This window comes from Alexandromys fortis, unplaced genomic scaffold (genome assembly GCF_014885135.2).
Source record: "Alexandromys fortis isolate MF-2015 unplaced genomic scaffold, M_Fortis_MF-2015_v1.1 scaffold_138, whole genome shotgun sequence".
Classification (NCBI taxonomy): domain Eukaryota; kingdom Metazoa; phylum Chordata; class Mammalia; order Rodentia; family Cricetidae; genus Alexandromys; species Alexandromys fortis.
In genome coordinates, this window is record NW_026068034.1 from 2,162,857 (window position 1) to 2,185,054 (window position 22,198).

General features: G+C 46.9%; 1 protein-coding gene across 1 annotated transcript in view; it reads left to right on the forward strand.

The window, feature by feature from the left end:
* Window positions 1–16,685, forward strand: part of Sema4f (ssemaphorin 4F) — a 28,831-nt gene extending 12,146 nt beyond the window's left edge. The window contains exons 6-14 of the mRNA XM_050164967.1: window positions 8,436–8,555; window positions 8,660–8,811; window positions 9,406–9,584; window positions 9,782–9,929; window positions 10,059–10,281; window positions 10,417–10,526; window positions 10,633–10,793; window positions 14,146–14,204; window positions 14,450–16,685. Of these exons, the coding sequence (XP_050020924.1) occupies window positions 8,436–8,555; window positions 8,660–8,811; window positions 9,406–9,584; window positions 9,782–9,929; window positions 10,059–10,281; window positions 10,417–10,526; window positions 10,633–10,793; window positions 14,146–14,204; window positions 14,450–15,063 (1,766 nt within the window). The 3' untranslated portion in view covers window positions 15,064–16,685. The remainder of the gene's footprint in view (window positions 1–8,435; window positions 8,556–8,659; window positions 8,812–9,405; window positions 9,585–9,781; window positions 9,930–10,058; window positions 10,282–10,416; window positions 10,527–10,632; window positions 10,794–14,145; window positions 14,205–14,449) is intronic.
* The last annotated feature ends 5,513 nt before the right edge of the window (window positions 16,686–22,198 follow it).

Below are 22,198 nucleotides of genomic sequence, written 5' to 3' on the forward strand. Positions count from 1 at the left end.
TTTTTTTTTTTTTTTTTTGAGACAGGGTTTCTATGTGTAGCCCTGGCTGTTCTGGAATTCACTTTGTAGACCACACTATCATTGAACTCAGAGATCACCATGCTTCTGTTTCCTGAGTGCTGGGATTAAAAGGCGCCCTAACTACACCTAGCTTTGTCTTTAGAATGCTGGGATTAAAAGTGTGCACCACCATGCCAGCTTGTATAATATTTTATATAAAATATTTTATATAAAACAAAAGTTGAGACTTGGGCTACAAATGTGAATTTTTTTCCTTAGGTAGAAGTTTGTTTTTAGGGAAAGTCTTAAAAGATAAACAGATTAAATCACTCTCCAGTAATGTGGATGGTGATTCTGTGTTTGAAAGCAAGCAGAGAGCTGAGAAGCTACAGCATCCAGACATCATGGTGATCACCATCTACTTTGGAACCGATGAGACCTTGTTTGTACTAATTCATGTTTGAATAAAACAGTTCAGTCAATATTTTTCTTGGCTCTGAACTCGTTGCTGGGGTCATTAAGAAGGATTTCTGAGTTGTAGCTGTTGTAAACATTGCTAGAGTCTGCGGAATTGGTACCAAGACAAGAAACATGAAGGAGGAGCACGAAGTGTACTTTCTTCAGAGCAATATTCCTTAAGCGTGTGTGAGTCTCTGGAGAGCTTCTTTGTTTCAGCAGGAAGAAAATTCATATTAGAATGTAGCTTAAGGAGGCAAGCTTCATTTTAAGTTTATTTTATTGATTGAAAGTTATTATTTTACTATTATTTAATTAAAAATTCTTATCTAAAGTCCAATTTGATTTGTATTTTTCCTTTCCTTTTCCTCTTTCTTTCTTTCTTTTTTGTTGAGGGGTGGTGGAGACATGGTCTCACCGTGTTTCATTTGCTGGCATGGACCTGGCTAAGTAGATTAGAATGGCCTTGAACTTGTAGGGATTTCAGCCTGCCTTTGCCTCCCAAGTGCTGAGATTAAAGATGTACACCACCCTAGGCCCTGATTGTATTTTGATTGGCATTTCTCCTGGAGATGTCAAACAGCTTGTCTTGTTCCTGGTACTTGTATTTCTTTTTGGGTAAACCTAATAATTCTAGGGTTTATTATTGTTGTTATTGTTTTTTTAGACAAGTCTCTCTGTTGCCCAGGCTGGCTGTGACCTCCTAGTCATCTTGCTTCAGTCTCCCGAGTGCTGAGACAGCAGACATAGGCCACCATGTCTAGCTGCAAGTTCAATTTCGAAATATGACATTTATCTGTACTGTAGTCAGATAAAATTAGCAAAATCATCTCAGTGTCTTTATTTGTGATACTTATTCTAGGAAAAATGTGACTATTTTGGCAATCGATTCACAGTAGCCTGAACTCATTGGTGAGTCCTTGGCAGTTCCCTTGTTTTATGTGTGCTCTTTGAAGGTTGGCTTCCGCCCAGAAACCTCTTCTCGTCCACACAGTTGTGATCTCAGCCAGCCCCGCAGCTTCTTCCTCACCACATTCCGAGGGCCCCTGGTTCCCTACCTGACTCCCAGACCTTACCTGGATGGAGAACATCATCCAGCTGCCTTTCAGACAGCTGTGCTTGAATCTCACAACCATCATGCCCCGACATTAGCTCATCATCTTCATCTGCACACCCACCATCCTTCTCCCTGATCTCAGAGACCACTACTCACCCAGGCATCCAAACAGGAGCCAGCAGCCCATTGCCTTTGGTCTTTCCTACAGCATTTTGAGTCAGGTTTCTGTGACGGTGACCCGAAGCTTTTGCTACTGCTTTTTTCTTTTCTTTCTTTCTTTTTTTTTTTAAAAAAAAAAAACCTGTCCAGTACCTTTTCTTTTATGGATTCCAGGACCATCCCTGCTGGTGGTAATGCTTCTGCCAAGAAGTCCTGAAAGTGTTCAGGTGTACAGCTGCCGCCAACATCTTAGGTCAAATCCGACCTCTTTAATCCCCTTCTGCTCCTGGACAAGCAAGCATACAGTGAAACATGGCAGGCATAGGATCCTGCATGCCCCATAGAGAGCAATAAGGGGTAAACACAGGATCTCTGTCCAATTGTGTCTTACAAATAGATTGCCGAAGAAAGGTATCCCGGTGACCTAATTCTAGGATAAGGAAGTGGAAAACGTTTGATAGAATCGAAACTGTCCATCTCGAAAGACTGTCTGGCCAGCAGAATGTGGTAGCATAGGCCTGTCATCCTGGCACTAGGGAGAAGGAGAAGGTGGGAGATCAGGAGTTCAAAGCCAGTGTCAGCCACATAATGAGTTCTAGGCCAGACTGGGCATCATAAGACCATGTCCAAAAAGGAACAGAAAGAAAAGGAAGGAAGGAAGGAAGGAAGGAAGGAAGGAAGGAAGGAAGGAAGGAAGGAAGAAAGGAAGGAAGGAAGGAAGGAGTCTGATCTTATGAAGGAAAACTAGAGCATGTTCACAATCTTCTTTAAAAAACAGATAATCCCTAGTGTTAATTTCCTATAAAAGTGAGCATTTTGAGAGGACCTGGAGTTCAAGGGCATCTTAGGCTTCAAAAGGAGATAGTGTGTTGTTTATTTTTAAATTATTTTAGATTTATTTTATTTTATGTGTGTGAGTGTTTGTCCTGAATGTATGTCTGTGTGCAGTGTGCTTGCTTGGTGTTCACAGAGGCTAGAAAAGGGCATCAGGTCCCCTGAAATGAGCCACCATGGGGTTGCTGGGAATCAAACCCAAGCTTTTAGTGAGATCAGTAACTGCTTTTACCACAGAGCCATCTCTCCAGCCTCCCAGATGGAAATTTGAAATCCGATGGGTAATAAGTACTTGCTGCTGGATGCACAACCTAGCCTGTTAATTTTAGGGTGGCTGATCCTTCTGAGACCAGTGTCCACAGGCCACCCGGACAAGCAGGGACCTGTTACATATACAGTTATATGTTTTATTCAGTTGTGAGTTCTCATCTTTTGTGTCTTTCAATATATTTTTAATTTGTTTTTTTCTGATTTGGAAATCAAAGTGTGTTAATTTCTGGGTTATAAAAGTAAGAGGCGATAACTTCAAAAAATCAACAATGACTACAAAAGTGTAAAGCATTTCTTTTTTAAAAAGAAACTACCCAGGTGTAGAGGTACATACCTTTAGTCTCAAGCTAAGGAAGGTGGAGGCAGGAACGTCAAGATTGTCCTTCCCTGCATGGGAAGTGTGAGGCTAGCTTGGGTTACATAAGATGCTGTCTCAACCCTTTTTACCCCTTCCCCCAAAGGAAAACAGTCCAACTAGGAAGGTGGTTTAAACTGGGAATCCCAGCACTTGGGGGTTATATCAGGAGAATCAAAAGTTCAGAGCCATCCCAGGAAGATTCTTTTTCAAAAAACCCAAGGCAAAGCAATTTTTCTAATAACATTAGTCAGAAACAAACATCATAAACACTGTAGTTATACCGTCTTCAATAATCTGTCTGAAGACCATATACATTCATACATATACATGCATACAAACACATGCACACATGCATGCATACACACATTACGTGTGGTGTGGTGTGTGCACACATCTGTTTGAGTCCCTTTGTATGTGAGTGTGGAGGCTACCAGAGCATGCCAGAAGTCCTACTCTGTTACTCGGCTCTGTCCCCTTGAGGCAGGGCCTGTCGTGGAACCTGGGGTTAAGGTCAGCAAGCTCCGTGATCCCACTGTTTCTGCCCACATGGTACTGGGACTACAGGCTCACATACAATCATGCTAGCTTTTTATGTGGGTGCCAGGGATCTGAACTCAGGTCCTCATGCTTGCACAGATGTGCTCTTATCCGCTGAGTGCTCCCCCCAGCTCCTCTCTATGGATATATTTAAATAAGCTTTATAAAAATAGGACTGAATCAGCTTTTTCACTAACCTCTACATAGTACTGTGGTCATTGTGCCGTGGTCACCTCATCGCTCTCTTTTGCATTTTAGCTTTTAGTGTCATTTGTTTTGGTGCTGAGGTTAGAGTCCAGGGCTTTTGCAAGCATCTTACTGCTGAGTTCTACCCCCAGACCACAGGCTCTTTTGGTTTTGTTGTTGTTGTTTGTTTGTTTTTGAGACTGGGTCTCACTATATAGCTCTGGGTGTTCTGGAACTCCTTATATAGATCAGGCTGGCCTGGAAACCCCCCTGGCTCTGCCTCCCAAGTGCTGGGATTAAAGAATGCACCACTATGCCTTGCCCTCAGCCTCTTGAGACAAGGTCTAACTCTGTAGCCCAGGCTGACCTGGGTACCTAATACTCTTACTTAAACTTCCTAAGTGTTGCCTGCATCACTGGACCGGATGTGTATTTGAATGTTTACTTGGTTGATCCATTCAGCAATAATTGGCCCAACAGTTGCACGTTTATGAATATTTTACTACATTAAGGTTGCAGTTCTGTCACACTGAAATTAAGAAAGCCTTGGAGAATCTAGAATGTGTAAAGACTGTATGTCTTCCTGTGGACATGGTCTTCATGCCTGTGTGGTTGATGTCCCTTCTGTGTTTATCAGAGACCATGGTGAGCCCATTGATTCTCCCAAAGCACCTGGATACCTGCTACTTCCATTCCTGTTCCCCGAGTGTCTGTCCCTTCTTCAGTGGCGTAGTGTCAGTGACACTCTTCTGTTCCACCCCGAGCGGCAGTTCTCTGCACTTGCAGGTTCCAGTGTTGCTAGATATACAGGGTATTGATCCCTTAGAGCATTTTGGGACCATTTGCCTCCAGGGACAGCTAGGCTTTTGCGTGCGTATCTGTGGTTCTTCCCCATTAATGTTTAATCACCTTGATCCCTAAAGACATGCTCTCTAAATATGCACACCTGTCCCCTTTTATCCTCCACTCTCAGGACAGCCATGGCACAGCTTCTGCCAGAGGTTTGGTTTTAGAGCCTTCTGTGTATGCTGTTCTTGGGACCACTTTTCTTTTTCTTTCTGAGATAGGGTTTCTTTATGTAGCCCTGTCTGTTCTGGAACTTGCTTTGTAAACTAGGTTAGCCTTGGACTCAGAGATCCACCTGCTTCTCCCTCCCAAGTGCTGGGGTTAAAGGTGGTGTCATCACTGCCTGACTGGGGACCCTTTTTCAATCAGCTATCCTGTGTCAGTTCTCTCTCCACCTACCACCTTGCGAGTCCAGAGAGTTGGGTCACATCGGGTTCCGTTTGTGCTGGGACCTATGACTAACTTTTGAGTTTTCTTTTCTCTACTTCTCTGGGAGGGATTAGGGTGTCACTTGACAGCTGCCCCTCCTCCACTAGCAGCAAGTCAAGCATATGTCTTTGAAGTTTCACAAGGAGCTGTAACTGATTGTACGGAATGCCTGCCGTGTGTCAGACTCTAGCTCGGGCTCTGTGATTGTTATCTAGAATCTGCATTCATTCTGAGGAGAGGTGGCTTTCTCTCTATTCTGCATTTGAAGAATCTGGGATTTAGGAAAGATGGTTTGCCCAAGATCCTATTATCTAGTAGGTAGTCAGAGTTCAAACAGAAATTTTCTGAGGCTGAAACCCTTTCCGAAATCTCAAGTAGTGAAATCATTTCCCCTTCTTATCCCTACCCCACAAGGTTTTCAACCCACGTGTCTCCCAGGCCTCCTGGCTGTTTTTCAGTCTGCGTTGAGTATTGTGTCAAGGCTGGGTATCTGGCCAAATAGCAAATAGCCTTTCTGGAGCATCTGCGGCCTGGGGTGTCTGACTTCCTTCTGCGTGACCCTGCCCTCCTGCATCCCCTGGCTAGCACAAGCCCCTTCAAGCCCTTGCTCAAGTATCTCCTCCTTCTGCGTGACCCTGCCCTCCTGCATCCCCTGGCTAGCACAAGCCCCTTCAAGCCCTTGCTAAAGTTTCTGCCTTGCTTTCTCCTGGCTCTCTGCTCTGACCCCTTAGCTGTCCTCAGAATCCTCTCCTTTAAGAGGTGGTCTTTCCAAGGGCACCCTAACCTGTTTACCTTTCTGCTTAGCACCTTTGCATTGTTCCTACTGGGGCCTAAACATGATGTGCACAGAGTCTGGCTCTGGCTGTGTTTCCCGGACCTTCTAGAATCTCTGATCTGTTTTGAAAGCCCCTTTGTCTTAGCACGTCCAGAAGTGAATGTCCTTCCTCTCCAGCTACCTTCTTCATGGCTCTTCCTCTATTGTTCCCTGTCCTGGTTACTTATGGGTGATAAGCCATAGAGAAATTATCTTAGTTTATTCTTTCATTTCTTATATCTCAATTCGTGCTCATATCTTCCTAACATACTCTACCTTAGCAATATCTTCTTACCCTGTCCCCTTTGTTCTCTCTGCCTTGTTCAGGACTTCCACTCTTCTTGAACTGGGTGAATGGTTCTTTGTTGCTGTTATTCCTCTTCTGCCTCCTCTCTTTCTGTCTTTTGTTTTCCCCTTAGTCCCCTTTCCCATTTCCTCCTTCTACTTCCTCCTCCTCTTCTATTTTTTAAACATAAAAATCACTTTCTTCTAATGAATTCACAAGTAAAAACATCACATGGTGAATTTAATGTAGGAATGGTTTCTTCTCCCTCTCTTTTTCCATTTTCATTTTATGTGAATGTGTGTTTTGCATGTATGGCTGGGTACTACATGCCTGTAGTACCCAAGGAGGCCAGAAGAGGGTGTTGGATCCTCCGAGTCTAGAGTCCAAAGATGACTGTGAGCCTCCACGTGGGAGCTGGAAATCAAATACAGGTTCTCTGTAAGAGCAGCCTGTGCTCTTAATGGCTGAACCATCTTCGTTATTGCTGTTTTGTTTTTGAGACTGGGTCTCTCTGTGGAACCCTGGCTGTCCTAGAACTTGGTATGTAGACCACGCTGGATTTGAACGCACAGAGATCTGTCTGCACGGCTTTGAGAACGCTGTGACGAAAGGCATACACTACCATGGCTTCCTTCTCTTCATTGACAGCAGCTTGTTTTGTTGTCCAGGCTGGGCTCCAGTCTGTCACCCTCTTGTCAGCCTCCCTACTGCTGGGATTACAGATCCACACCACCAGGACTGGATTGTCGTTGTTGCAGTTGTCATCGTCGTCATCACTATGGGCTTCTAACCCAGTACCTCGGCTTTATTAGGTCAATGCTCTACCGTTGAGCTACACCTCCAGCCCTTGTTATCTTCTTAACAGCCAAAAAATTGATTGTTACTCTCCCCATTAAAAACAACTCTGTAGTTCTATTCTTCTGTGTGGGATAAAGACTACTTTTCCTGGCATGGCAGAGCACACTTCACAAACAGGGTTCATCTCCGCGCCTCCGGCCTCGCCTCTGCGCACGTGCTTGACCCAGAAGCCACCGTGCTCCTGGAAATGGCTCCTCTAATCGCATCTCTCCTATCTTGCTCTAACCAGCAAACTTTATTCTTCAGAGGTGCTGTGGGGCTGTCTGGGGATACAGCTCAGTTGGTAGAGCACTTGCTTGGCTTATGCAGGGTCCTGGTTTCAAAGCCTGGTACTTCCCTGCCACCCTTCCAAAGATGCTGCAACCCTAGGTAGATATGGCTGGATTGCCCGCTGTGCCCACCTCCCTCCACTAGTTGGAGACTTCTGGTCTCTGGACATGAGCTCGTATTCCTCTCCCCAGTGGAGGTCTGTGAGGACAGTGATGTGTTCAGCACCGTGCCTTGTGCACAGTAGCTGATGGGCTCTGGCCACCTTGCTTTCTCCAGACTGCCCTTGGTGCTTGAGACCTCCCAGATGCCCATGGCTTTCTTTTGCCCTCAGCCACTTTCTTACTCCTGTGTCTGGGCTGTGCGCGTGTTACTCACGGTGACAGAGCTGTCGGTCTCCTCCGAACCAAAGCATCTGTGGTCTCTTCAATCCCTTACCACTACTACCCTGGAGTGCTCGCAGCTGTTTCGGGACGGGGACGGAAGAAAAAAGCCCACCCTTCTGTTGTCCCCGCTGCCTGGAGCTTCTTCTCATCAAACTGGGTTGGCATTTCCCAAAGTGACCTTGAGCCCTGCTTGTTTGAAATGTCCCGATTTTACAGTTAGTCACTGGGCCTGAGGACACTTTCCCTGTGATCAAGTCCGCAAGCAGTCCCCGCGTGCTCTTTAGTTGCGAATTGTCCCAGACTAGCATACCCAGCGGAAAAATACACAGGTTCCCTGACTGCTACATTGTGGACAACTTGAGTAAAAATGGGGTTTGCTGCAAAGCAAATGCCTCCTCTTGGGGAGTCTCAGGACAGTCAGCTTCTCACCAGGTTACCGCAGCGACCCCCAGCGTCCCCTAGAGAGGCTTTTCTGTTCCTGTTGTACCATACAGTCTCTGGCAGTTCCTCAGTGTGGGCTTCCTACTCCAGCACTTCCTTTCCCGTTTTTTGTAAGGCAGGTGCTCCCCTGTGATGACATTTGGTGGGTGCTCAGTCGCGTGTGTTGCTGCTCTGCTTTGTCCCATGCTCTACCTGTGACCGCTTCTGCTTCTGGGTGTGTGTCTGACAGTCTCCTCCCTGTCGCCCTGCAGGGGGCGTCCTCTACACCGCCACTGTGAAAAACTTCCTGGGCACAGAGCCGATCATCTCCCGAGCCGTGGGCCGTGCTGAGGACTGGATTCGAACAGAGACCTTGTCATCCTGGCTTAATGGTGGGGAGAGGGACAGGGCCGCCTGCGGCACAGGTCGAGTGGGGGGGGAGGCTGGGTAGCCCCAGGCTCTGTCTGTGACGATCTGAGGTCGTTGCTTTCTTCAGCCCCAGCCTTTGTCGCTGCTATGGTCCTGAGTCCGGCTGAGCGGGGGGATGAAGATGGAGATGATGAGGTCTTCTTCTTCTTCACGGAGACCTCCCGAGTGCTGAACTCATACGAGCGCATCAAGGTCCCGCGGGTGGCCCGAGTGTGTGCGGTGAGCTCTCTGTCCAGGCTGTGTGTCATCTGCTGGCGTTTGTCCTTCTGTCTTCTCCTCTCTGGGTCTGCTTTGCCTGTCTCCTCTGCTCTGTTCCCTACCTAAACTTCTTTCATCGGAGCTTGAGGAATTGTGAGGGAGAGGGCTCCGTCTCTACCCTCACACTTATCCTTGTGACACACTGTCTACACAGGAGGTTGGTTTACATTAGAAGTTCAAGGCAGGAGCTAATGATGGTCCCGGGTTCAAGTCCTGCCGCACCACTTCCTGCCTCTGTGATCTAGTTTATTCTTTAGCACCTTTGAAACACATGTATAGAATTTGTGTAATAACTGATGTCAGCCTGTAAGTGTTTGAGGAGTACGTGAGGTCACGGTTCTTTGTCAGTACTCACCTGACATTGTCTCTGTCACAGTTATCACAATCCTGTCTGCCTCTGCATCTCATTACCCCTGGCTTCTCAGGCTATATGTCTGTTCTTCCTTCTCTGTATGTCTGTCTTCTCATCTGTCCATGTGCACTGTGAAGTCAGGGAGGAAACTAGAAGGTTGACCTACACACGTTTTGCCTAATATTGATCTTCTGTCACCCCAGGGGGACCTAGGGGGCCGGAAGACCCTTCAACAGAGATGGACAACATTTCTAAAGGCCGACCTGCTGTGTCCAGGGCCTGAGCATGGCCAGGCCTCCGGGGTCCTGCAGGATATGACCGAGCTCCGACCTCAGCCTGGAGCGGGGACTCCCGTCTTCTATGGCATCTTTTCCTCTCAGTGGTGAGGGGGATCCTGGTTTGGGTGAGAGTGACGGGGCGGGAGGTCTGCGGAGTTGGTGTGGTCACTGCCGGCGGACTCTCTTTCCCTCAGCTGCATGGCTCCCGTGTGTTTCTCGGGGATGACCTCATTTGATAAGGCATGAGTTGCTGTCACCTAGCCCTCTCCAGATACCTGGCTCCAATCTGTGACTCCTCCAGGGAAGGAGCTGCCATCTCTGCTGTGTGTGCCTTCCGACCCCAAGATATTCGGGCAGTGCTGAATGGTCCCTTTAGAGAGTTAAAGCATGACTGCAACAGGGGACTGCCTGTCATGGACAACGAGGTGCCCCAGCCCAGACCTGGAGAGGTGAGAGGGCGGGGCAGGTCTTCATCTCAGGCCTGGTTTTTGCCATCACAAAGGACAAGTGTTGTGCTAAACATCCCTGACACTCCCTGTTCCCTGAGACACACTGTCACCCAGACCTGTCTCTTTTAGTGTATCACCAACAACATGAAACTCCAACAGTTTGGGTCCTCACTCTCCCTGCCTGACCGAGTGCTCACCTTCATCAGAGACCACCCGCTCATGGACAGGCCCGTGTTCCCAGCTGACGGCCGCCCCCTGCTGGTCACTACAGATACAGCCTATCTCAGAGTTGTGGCCCACAGGGTGACCAGCCTCTCAGGGAAAGAATATGATGTGCTCTACCTGGGGACAGGTATATCTAAACATCAAACACGTTCTGTGCATAGTGCATACTGTCACTACAGGAAGTCCCCTGTGATGCACTGGAATCAGAGCCGCAGGCACAGTGCCAACCGTGCCATTTTCTTGCCCTTTGCCTGCCTTCTAGAGGATGGACACATGCACCGGGCTGTGCGCATCGGAGCTCAGCTCAGTGTCCTGGAAGATCTGGCCTTGTTCCCGGAGCCACAGCCAGTTGAGAGCATGAAACTGTACCATGTGAGTTGTGAATCATAGGAGCCGGGGGGAGAATGGAGTCTGTGGCCAGTTCATGGTCCGGCCTGGAAGATGTAGCGTGATTTCTCTCCTGGCTCCATTTCTGTAGGGTTGGCTCCTGGTGGGCTCCCCTACCGAGGTAACACAAGTGAACACCAGCAACTGCGGCCGTCTCCAGAGCTGCTCGGAGTGTATCCTGGCCCAGGACCCTGTGTGTGCCTGGAGCTTCCGTCTTGATGCTTGTGTGGCCCATGCAGGGGAGCACCGCGGGTGAGTGGGGCTGCTTTGCTTTGGTCTCGTGCCTGCCCTCCGTGGCTCCGCCCCTCCCATATGCCTGTCTCATCTGCTAATGCCACCCTGTGTGTGTGTGCCTACTTCTTGTTTAGTGTCTGCATCACTTGCTCGTCCATCTGCCAGCCCATATTAGCTCATCCGTCCGTCTGTCTGTCTGTCTGTCTGGTGCTGCCTAATTAATGCTAGGCCTGCCCTGACAGTGGGACTGAGTCCATGTCAGCTGGTGACGACATCTTCGGTTTTAAGCCTGCTAGCTGCTCTCACAGAGCCCGCCCTTGCCCTTCCTCTCCTAGCTGGGGTTTCTCCCTCTTGCCTTCTTTGGTCTCTTCTCACCCTACCGATTGCTGTCTCCTCCTCCAGCCGCTGAACACTGATATTCCTCAGGGTTTAGTCCTAGATTCTTCTTTTACACTCCGCTGAGGTGATTTCGTTCCTGTGATTGTCATGACATGTCTGAAGCAGAGCTGCAGTGTAGCAGGCTCTACCAATCAGCTCCCACATCAGGACACGGAGCCTTCTTATCAGTTATGAGTGCTCGGCCTCAGCTTAAGCTTGCCCCTCCAGCTCCTATAACTTAACCCATTTCTCTTCATCTATATTTTGCCTCAGGGTTTCTTTTTCCTTTCTTTCTTTCTTTCTTTCTTTCTTTCTTTCTTTCTTTCTTTCTTTCTTTCTTTCTTTCTGAATGTCCTACTTCCCCTGCTCCCCTTGTCTGTCTGCCTGTCTGGTGGCCACCTGACTTCTGGCTGCAGACATGTCCCTCTCTTTCTCCCTTTTTCTCTCCTCCTCCTTCTTTCTTGAGCCCAGATCTCTCCTCCTACTTATTTTCACTACTCACCCCTCTCCCGCCTAGCCATTGGCTGTGCAGCATTTTATTAGACCAATCAGGTGCCTTAGGCAGGCAAGGTGAATCAAACGAAACACATTCTTACATCATTAAACAAACGCAGCACAGACAAATGAAACACATCTTCACACAGTTAAAGCATCCACAGCACAAACAGATGTGATATATCTCCATAAACAGTTAACATAACATCCCACAGCCCTGCAGAACTCCCCTGCTAACCCATACTTTGTACTCCCCCACAGTGCTTCATAAGCAGCTCAGACACAGCCTTTCTTAAGCAAGCACTCTGGTTTCCCTCCCATGCACATCTCAGTAGGAGGACTGCCATCCCATCAGGTGCTCGCAGCAAACGCTGCGCACATTGGGCTGCGACTGATATCGACTCCGGTTCCAGGGTGTATCATGGCTCTACTGGCTTCCTCCACCTCCACGGCCACCAAGCTCGTGTCACTTCTTTATGTGTCCATATGATGCATTGTGATGGAAATGTGTACACGCGTGTTTATGTATGCTGTGTGTGATGTGTATTTGTATATGTGTGTGTGTGTGTGTATATGAGTACCAGCAAGTTTACGTTATTTCCACAACACGAGTAGGGGTCACAGGACAACCTGGAGCACTGGTCTTTACCTCCTAGTCTGTCTCTTCCTCTTCCTCCTCTTCCTCCTCTTCCTCAGTCAGCAGGGAGCACTGCTTACAAGCTCCCAGTCTGTCTCTTCCTCCTCAGTCAGCAGGGGTGAACTGGGATCCCTGGGATGATAGAGACCTTACTGCTGTGGCCAACTTTATGTGGGTTCTGGGGACCAAACTCATTCCATCAGGTTTGGGCAGAGGGCACTTTATCCCCTGAGCCGTCCCCCACCCGGTCACTTCTCAGTGGGCTGCTCTTCCACCTCCTCATTGACCTTCTCCTGCTCACTTTGGCTCTCCCACCCATTTGCCTCTCAGCAGTGACCTTCAGATATGCCGCAGGAAAATAAATCCTGACATCTCACTCACCCTGAGTATTTCAGGCTGGCTTTCTATCTCATAAAGACGATCCTAAAAATATTTCATCTTTTGGGGATTTTAAGCATATTCAACAGTAGAGAGACTGCAATGATGAATTTCCGTGTGCCTACCCCTCCCACCATTGTTGCCTGGCCAATCCTGAGAATGAATGGCCAATCATTCTCAGTTGTTTTGAAGCAAATCTTAGATATCAGATTACTTTATCCATGAAACTTTGAGTATCTCTGACATCCAAGGGCACTTTCAAAGAGGGCTGATGGGTGTTGGAGGGATGGCTCAACAGTTAAGAGCATGGCTGTTCTTCTAGAAGACTCTGGTTCAGTTCTCAGCACCTACATGATGGCCCACAGTTCCGGGGCTTCTGTGCCCTCTTCTGGCCTGTCAGGGCATAGCACACATGTAGGGCATTTTGAGGGGAAAAAAGCCATAGACACTGCCTGATGACTCCTGAGATTGTCCTCTGACCTCCCTGTGTAAGTACACATGTGCATGTTCATTTGTGTGCACACACAAACACATGCATATACACATACAAAATAAATAGCCATGTTACCTAATGATACACAGTACTACTCTAGCCATACCCAATCATTAATTTCTTAGTGTTATCAAATATCATGCCAATATTTCAATTTTCTCATTTGCATATACTTAAAACAGCCTGTATAAGTCAAGATTCAAATAGTACCATCAATCCTCATAGGCTTATAGGTTGCATAAATGTCTTTCAATTTGAAAAAAAAATTGAGTACTACAGTCCACTGTATATAGTCAGGCTAGAACTCATTCTATGTAACCTGAACTGGCCTCAAATTCATGGTGATCTCTCCTGCTCCATCCTCTCACACACTGAGATGATCACGATTCATACCTGATTCAAACCTAGGGTCTGCACATGCTAGGCAGGCACCCGAGCTAAATTCTCAGCTGTTAATTTTTAATATTGATTCCTTCAATGGAATAATTTTTTTTGGCCTGCTGTTTGCAGAATCCGTTTTCAAAGTAACCCTGAGATTTTCTGTTCTGAAGCCCTGCCGTGCACCACCAGCCTGGCCCCACGCCCAGTATTTTACCCGGGGTTTAAGCTTAAGTCCTCATTGCACAACCAGTGCCCCCACTGGCTGAGTCACCTTCCTGGACCACTCAGGTTTAAATATAGAGATTTTGTAGTTAGGACAGCCAGTCTTGCTTCTTAGGACACTTCTCTTCCTCTTCGGGCAGACCCACCAAGCATCTTTCCAACAGATTGTTTGCAGGAATATGTATAGAACTGGACAGGGCAAACACCTCAAAGGAATGTAAGGGGAATTAAGGAAAGATTTGGTGATGGGGAGAATGCTGACTGACTCCAGGGGTGACTTATAAGATGGGGGGCTGTAAGTAAGGAGTACCGTGGTACCGCGAGGCTCTGAGGAGGATGCAGGCGCGTGTGAACTCCAGAGTTACCATATGTTCTCTTCTTTGTAGGATGGTCCAAGACATAGAGTCAGCGGATGTCTCGTCTTTGTGTCCGAAAGAGCCTGGAGGTTTGTATGGCTCACAGAAATGTGGGTGGGATACACAGAAAGGGGCGAGGAAGTTGTTCACTTTTGATTTAATTAAAAAGCTTGGACCCATGAAGGCATGACATTCAGGGATCCAGGGCCGTCCCCTCTTTGGGAAATCCTTTTTGGCAAAGTCTCTACAACTCCATCTCGTATCTGACATTTTTCCGTATGCCCCCTCATCCTAGTAACCTCATGTCTTTTGTGCCTGTGCCTTCTCTCTGCAGAACACCCAGTAGTGTTTGAAGTTCCAGTGGCTACCAAGGGCCATGTGGTCCTCCCATGTTCCCCCAGCTCTGCCTGGGCATCATGTGTCTGGCACCAGCCCAGTGGAGTAACTGCACTCACCCCCCGAAGGGATGGGCTAGAGGTGGTGGTGACCCCAGGGGCCATGGGTGCTTATGCCTGTGAGTGTCAGGAGGGTGGAGCAGCCCGTGTGGTAGCTGCTTACAGCTTGGTGTGGGGCAGCCAGCAGGGGCCCTCAAACCGGGCCCACACAGTGGTAGGGGCTGGACTGGTTGGCTTTCTCCTGGGGGTTCTTGTGGCGTCCCTCACTCTCCTTCTGATTGGTCGCCGTCAGCAGCGTCGGCGACAGAGGGAACTTCTGGCTAGAGACAAAGTGGGCTTAGACCTGGGGGCCCCGGCTTCCGGAACCACAAGCTATAGCCAAGACCCTCCCTCTCCTTCTCCTGAAGATGAGCGGCTGCCCCTGGCTCTGGCCAAGAGGGGCAGTGGTTTTGGTGGCTTCCCTCCACCCTTCCTGCTAGATTCTTGCTCTAGCCCCGCCCACATCCGGCTCACCGGGGCTCCTCTAGCCACCTGTGATGAGACTTCCATCTAAAGCCGGGAAAATGACTGCTAGCCCATGAGCAGTCACCGGAACTAGCAGCTACCAAGACCAGGGTTACTGGACCTGGGAGAGGATCATGGCTGCTCAGTTGTCTTGGAGTCTGTGTGATCACCTGGACATCAGTGTCTGTCCTCTAGACTCGGACGAACTGAGGGCCAAACCTTTGCCTGAGTCCTATGAGAGACCGATCCCTGTGACCCTTCTGCCATGGCCTCCTATCTTGGGCCCATCAGTTGGGGGAATGGAGCAAGGATCTATCTCAGACTTGCTTTCTGGTGGTCCCCAGACAGAAGGAAGCACCACAGAGGTAGCTGGGGCTGGTGTGCACTGCGTCCTTGTGGTGGCTGTATGATTTGCCAGATTGCTGACTCTGGGGAGTGCATGATCCCTGGACCGCCTTGAGGACTCTCCCATCTCAGTTTCCCGTTGTTCCTGGAAGAGTGTGTGTTTGTACACTGGTGTGCCTAGATACCTGTCCATGTGTGCATGAATGGCAGGGCCAGTGCCTAGGTGCTTTTGGGGGGTGAGAGGAGAAGGTTGGAATGGGGGACACTGCCCATACAATTTTACCCTCAGTAGCCAGTGAGGGAAACCACACCCCCAATCACCCCACAGAGCTTCTTTAACTTCGAGCAAAGTTCCCAAAGTGACCTTGTGGGTGGGAAGGGCAGCAGGACACGTGGCCCCCATCCCTCTCCTTGTCTTTACCCTCTGGCTGCCGTCACTGCCGTGCCCCTGCTGCGCTTTCCCCGGCTAGAGTGGAGGCTGAGCCCTCTTTCCCTGGCTCCCATTTAAAATTAACTTCACGACATTCTAAGGAATGGGGATGACGAAGGAAATGTGTGTGGGGATACACGCAGGTTAAAGGTAGAATTGGCGGTGGCTTTCACCCTTGCCCTAAGATAGGAGTCCCCCGGCTGGGGCCCACGGACTCCCAGAAATGGTATGCAAAGTGTTTGTCCATGTGTGTCTGGTTTTTGGAGTATAATGGCTTTCGTCAGAGCTTAAGGCCTTAATGGGGTGAAAAGACGAATGCCCATAGTCACCACATGGGCTGTGTGCTGGAGGTGCTGCTCTGTGGCAGCTCCTCCCTGTCCTGCTGCCTGTGGCCAGTCCCTGGACACGCTGCTGCTGCTGGAGATCCGACATCTCTCCAGTCATCAGAAGCTAGGCTCTGCACGGCTTGAAGACACCGTCACCTTGTTTCTTGCTTCGTACTCCCAGTGTGCTCTGCTTCTGCTCAGTCCCGGTCTTGGCCTGTGAACGTGCCTCATCCATCCCTGGTAAGGGACCTCAGACTCCAGTGGTGATGCAGTCCTTTCCAGATGACATTTTATTCTCCACCTTCCTTGACAGCAGCCTGTGAACTACTCAGAGTCCCCTGGGTTTGGAGTTAGCAGTGGGTTTGTGTGGGATCTGTGGCACGTACTCTAATGTAGGGATTGGCTTATTCATCTGTAAAGTGGGGATATACCTACCTCAGGGATGCTGCAAGGAGCAAATGAGGAAATGTGTCAACAATAAAGCATTACCTATAGCAGTAGATGCTGTTATTATAACTTGCTTTATTATACCATTATAGCTTAACCACATGGCAGCCATGACAGGTGCAGTCACTGTGAGACCCACACAGTGGGAACTGGGCCATCCTTTTGCAGATGTCAGGTCTTGGTCCATCTCTGGATGGGTCTTAGCCACTCATCGCGATTTATTTATTTTTAAATGATGTGTATATGTGTATGTCAATGTATACATGTGTGAATGCAGTACCTCCAGAGGCCAGGAGAGGGCATTGGATCACTGCAGCTAAAGTTATAGGCAGTTGTGAGGTAGTTGATGTGGGTGCTAGGAACTGAACTCCGGCCTTCTGAAAGAATAGCAAGTGCTTTAGTTGCTCAGCCAAATTTCTAGCCCTCTAATCTTAAACATTTTGAGCAGTGTTTATAGCCAAAGTTTCTTTTTGCTAGACCAGGGGCCAGACATCATCATTGCTTATCTGTGGAAGGGGCAAATGTTGTAGGAGGCCACTTGTATGTTCCTGGCTACCCAGACCATGAAATAATCACACAGAAACTATATTATTTGCAATACTGTTTGGCCAGTAGCTTAAGCATATTGCTAGCTAGATCTTATATCTTTGGTTAACCATTTCTATTAATCTGTATATTGTGGCTTACCAACAAGTTTCCATCCAGTGTCTGTCTCTGGCGGGGCTACATGGCTTCTCATAACTCTGTCTTTTTTCTCCCAGCGTTCAGTTTAGTTTTCCCTGCCTAGCTCTACTGTGCCCTATCACAGGCCAAGTGAGCTTCTTTATTCATTAACCAATAAAAGCAACACATATACAGAATGACCTCCCACACCAAGCAAATGTACTAAGTCTTTGTGCTATTCTAGTTTCAAGATGGAAGTGAATTTTCCCTCAGAATGATGGAGATTGGGCACACACAAGAAATCCCGTTGCCTGAATTTTATGTCCCGCCTGGTCCTGCAGCCATCAAGTCCCAAAGAACCACACAGAGGTCTATATTAGTTATAAACTGATTGGCTCATTAGCTCAGGCTTCTTATTTACTAATCCTTATAACTTACATTAGCTCATAATTCTTGTCTGAGTTAGCCACGTGGCTCGATACCTTTTTAGAAGAGGCCCTCACATATTGCATCCTTTGTGGCTGGGTCATGACTGCAGAATGCGCTTTCCTCTTCCCAGAATTCTCATTGCTCCGCCTCTACTTCCTACCTGGTCACCCCATTCTACCTGCCAACTGGCTACTGGCCAATCAGCATTTATTTAAAATATAAGTGACAGGGTACAGACCATTGTCCCACAGCAAAATTCATCTAAGGAAGAGATGCTGAAGTAATCTTGCTACATAGCTCAGGCTGGCCTTGACCTCAATATGTACCCCTACTGGCCCAGAACTTGTGATTCTCCTGCTTCAGTTCCCCAAAGTCTTGGGACTACAAGTATATACACTCACATACCTGGCTTTAAGAAGGTCCAGGTTAAGTAAAATGAGAAATTCATGGCTCACTTAGTAGAGAAGACAGGGATGAGATACTCTCAGTACAGCAGAAAAGACTTTGGAAATCAAGGTGCTAACCTCTGGAATCAGAATTCAGCATTAGAGGGGGTCTCTCTGTCCTACTGTCTGTCACCTCTGCTTGTTCTGCCAGATTTCTTTCTGTCCAGCTGTAAATGGTTCACTTATAGAGGTAGACCAGATGGCTGCTGCTCAGATGACTCAATGGTTAAAGGCACTTGCAGCTACATTTGATCTCCAGGACCCACATGGGAGGAGAGAACTGACTCAAGTTGTCCTCTGTTTCTACATGCATGGTTTGGCATACATGTGCATGTGCACACATGCATACATATACAAAATAATTTTTTTTCTTTTTTCTTTTCTTTCTTTCTTTTTTTTTTTTCAAGACAGGGTTTCTCAGTGTAGCTTTGGGGCCTGTCCTGAAACTAGCTCTTGTAGACCAGGCTGACCTCAAGCTCACAGAATCTGTCTGTCTCTGCCTCCCCAGTGCTGGAATTAAAGGTGTGCACCACCACTGCCCAACTAAAATAAACGTTTTTTTTTTTTAAAGGAAAGAAAAAAATAAAGATGGCTGCTTTCATATTCTTTCAGTTACAGATCTCAGATGTCAAAGCTACTTCTTCCACTCCAAACCAAAAATTACAAGGAAGGCTCTGCTTATATCACATGACTACACTGAACCAATGATTGTGTTCAAGGAAATGGGATGCTGTGATTGGCAAAGCCTAAGTCACATGCATGTCCAAGGAAGGAAAAATTAAATTTTCAGAATGTGCATAAGGATAACAAAAAGGTTGTATTTTACTAAAGTCATTTTAGATGTAGACAGTGATCTTTCAAAAATTAAATCTGAATATATTCTTTCCAGATGAAAATCTTTTATTGTTTCTTATAACACTTAGGAGAAATTCCAAACCCATTCTTCTAAATTAGAGTCTTACAGGTTAGGATACTTATTCACTTGCCCACACTTTTTTCCCCTTCCCTCTCATGCAAAGAAACCACCATACTAGCCTGTAAAATTCAGGGTTCTCAAGAGTCACAGAACTTGTGGGATGAATCTCTACATACAAGGAATTTATTTACTAGCCTGTATTAGTCAAGGTTCTCTAGGGTCGCAGAACTTATGGAATGAATCTCTCTATATAAAAGGAATTTACCGAGGTGACTTACAGACTGCAGTACAACTAACCCAACAAGGACTGCTGTGAATGGAATGTCCAAGGATCCGGTAGTTGTTCAGTCTCATGGGGCTCAGTGTCTCAGCTGGCCTTCTGTGTGTGCTGGAAGATATCGGATCCCATGCCAGCAGAATGGATGTGCTAGCAAGGTAAGGCCCAGCAGACAGCAAAAACGTCCTTCTTCCAGGTCCTTATAGAGGCTTCCAGCAGAAGGTGTGGCCCAGATTAAAGGTCTGTCTCCCGTCACAAGATCTGGATCAGAGGCATATCTTCCTACCTCAAAGGTCCAGACTAAAAGAGGATTCACCTCCTAACAAAGCATAAAATCTCTCACAGGTGTGCCCTCCATTTCTGGATTGTAGTTCATTCCAGACATAGTCAAGTTGATAATTGAGTCTAGCCATCACACACCATTTATCACATCTGTGGACACATTAAGCTTTTCCTTCCTTATGGCATGTAAGCTCATTATTCTTGGCAAGCCTGGCTTTTTCTAGCTAGTCTATTTTTCTATTTAGCCTTCTTCATAATATCACTTCCAGAGTGAGGCCCACCCTGACCACTCAGTATAGAAGTGGTATGCTTGTCTGTTGCTGGGACAAAAAGCCCTGACCAAAAGCAACTTATGGGAGAAAGGATTTATTGGGAATACAGTCCATTGTGGTGAGGAAAGCATGGCAGCAAGAGCGTAAGGAGGGCCTGGGAGTCAGAAAGCAGAGAGACGTTTCATCCCCACAAAGGAAACACGGGCACACAGGAAGTGGGCTAGGTGATAAAGCTGTAAAGCTGGTCCCCAGTGATTAACTTCCTCCAACAAGGCTCCACCACCAAAGGTTCTATGGACTTTGCCACCAGCACCACCAGCTGGGGACCAAGTGTTCAGATACATGAGCCTGTGAGGAACATTTCATATTCAATCCACAAGACTGCCTCCACGTCCTTCTCGGTCTAGCATTTATAATTAACACGCATTTCCCCTTTTCACTGGTTTATTCTGTTTGAGTTATTTTTCTCCTTACCAAACTATATTTTGTATCAACCTGAACCATAGCTCTTTAGCATAGTCCCAAGTACTGCCTAAGGAGTGTACCTTACAGAGACCTCAAAAAATATTTATTGAATGAGTCAATAAAGCATTGATGACCTGGCTCACTGGATAATGGAGAGAACGAGTGAGCACTCCTGTGAAGCCCACATAGCACCAGCTGCCTTGGTTCTGCATGACTGAGTCATGGGCCCTGGAGCTTTTGGTTGCTGTGATAAAATACTACATGCAAAAGCAATGAGAGAGAGACAGAGACAGAAAGACAGAGGCAGAGAGACAAAGAGAGAGAGATATTTTGGCTTATGGTTCCAGAGGGATAAAAGTCCATCATGGCGAGAAAGCATGGCAGCAGGTGGTAGGCATGGTCCCTGGGGCAGGAAGCTGGGACCTCATCCTCATATCCTCATCATCCACAGGCACAAAGTTGGGAGAGTGAACTACAAGTAGGGTGAAGTTAAATGATCTTGAAGCCCAAACCTGGCGACACACTTTCTATAGCAACCCCTGGGGCACACTTCCTATAGCAAGACCTCACATCCCAAACCTCCACAAACATCGCCACCAACAGGGTCTAAGATGTTCATATATCTGAGCCTGTGGAGTTCGTATTCAAGCCACCACATAGAAAATCTTCAACAGGTGGCTTTCAGGTGTTTCCCTTTCAGAACTCCAGAAACCTCTTTGTATCTTGGTTTCTGAACAACAGCTTAGGCCTTTATTTTCTTTGGGTTCTATAAATAGTGTTTGGTTATTTGCAGATGGGTCTTTTCTGCTCTCTCTTTTGATCAAAGAAATTAAACTATTTATCTGAAATACATTATTTTTCCAAGAATAAATGTCCTAAATAAGAATAATTGCTCTAACAACTAATAAATGGGACCTCCTGAAACTGAGAAGCTTCTGTAAAGCAAAGGACATGCTCAACAAGACAGAACGACAGCCTACAAAATGGGAAAAGATCTCATCAACCCCACATCAGAGGATTGATTTCCAAAAATATACAAAGAACTCAAGAAACTTGACATCAGAAGAACAAATAACCTAATAAAAAATGGGGTACAGACCTAAACAGAGAATTCTCAACAGACAAATCTCAAATGACTGAAAGACACTTGAGGAAATGCTCAACATTCTTAGTCATTGGAGAAATGCAAATCAAAACAACTCTGAGATTCCATCTTACATCTGTCAGAATGACAAAGATCAAAAACACTGATGATAGCTTATGCTGAAGAGGATGCGGGGTAAGAGAAACACTCCTGCATTGTTGTTGGGAGTGCAAACTTGTATAGCTTCTTTGGAAATCAGTATGCTGATTTCTCAGAAAATTAGAAAACAATCTACCTCAAGACTCAGCAAAACCACTTTTGGTTATATACCCAAAGGATGCTCAATCATACCACAAGAACATGTGCTCACCTATGTTCATAGCAGCATTATTCATAATAGCTAGAACCTGGAAACAACCTAGATGCCCCTCAGCCAAAGAATGGATAAATTTATCGCTGAGTAGTACTCCATTTACACAGTGGGGTACTACTCAGCGATAAAGAATAATGGCACCTTAAAGTTTGCAGGCAAATGGATGGAACTATAAAAAAAACATACTGAGTGAGAGCCAGAAAGACAAAAATAATATGTACTCAATCATAAGTGCTTTAGACATAAAGCAAAGAAAAATCTGCCTACAGGCCACAACCTAAACAACAAAGAGTACCTTAAGAGAGACATTCAAGGATCTAAATAAGAAAGAGAAAAAGACAAGATCTCCTGGGTTCATTGGGAGCATGGGGATCACAGGAGAGGAAGGGAGGGGAGTGGAAAAAATGTATAACTCAATAAAAACAATAA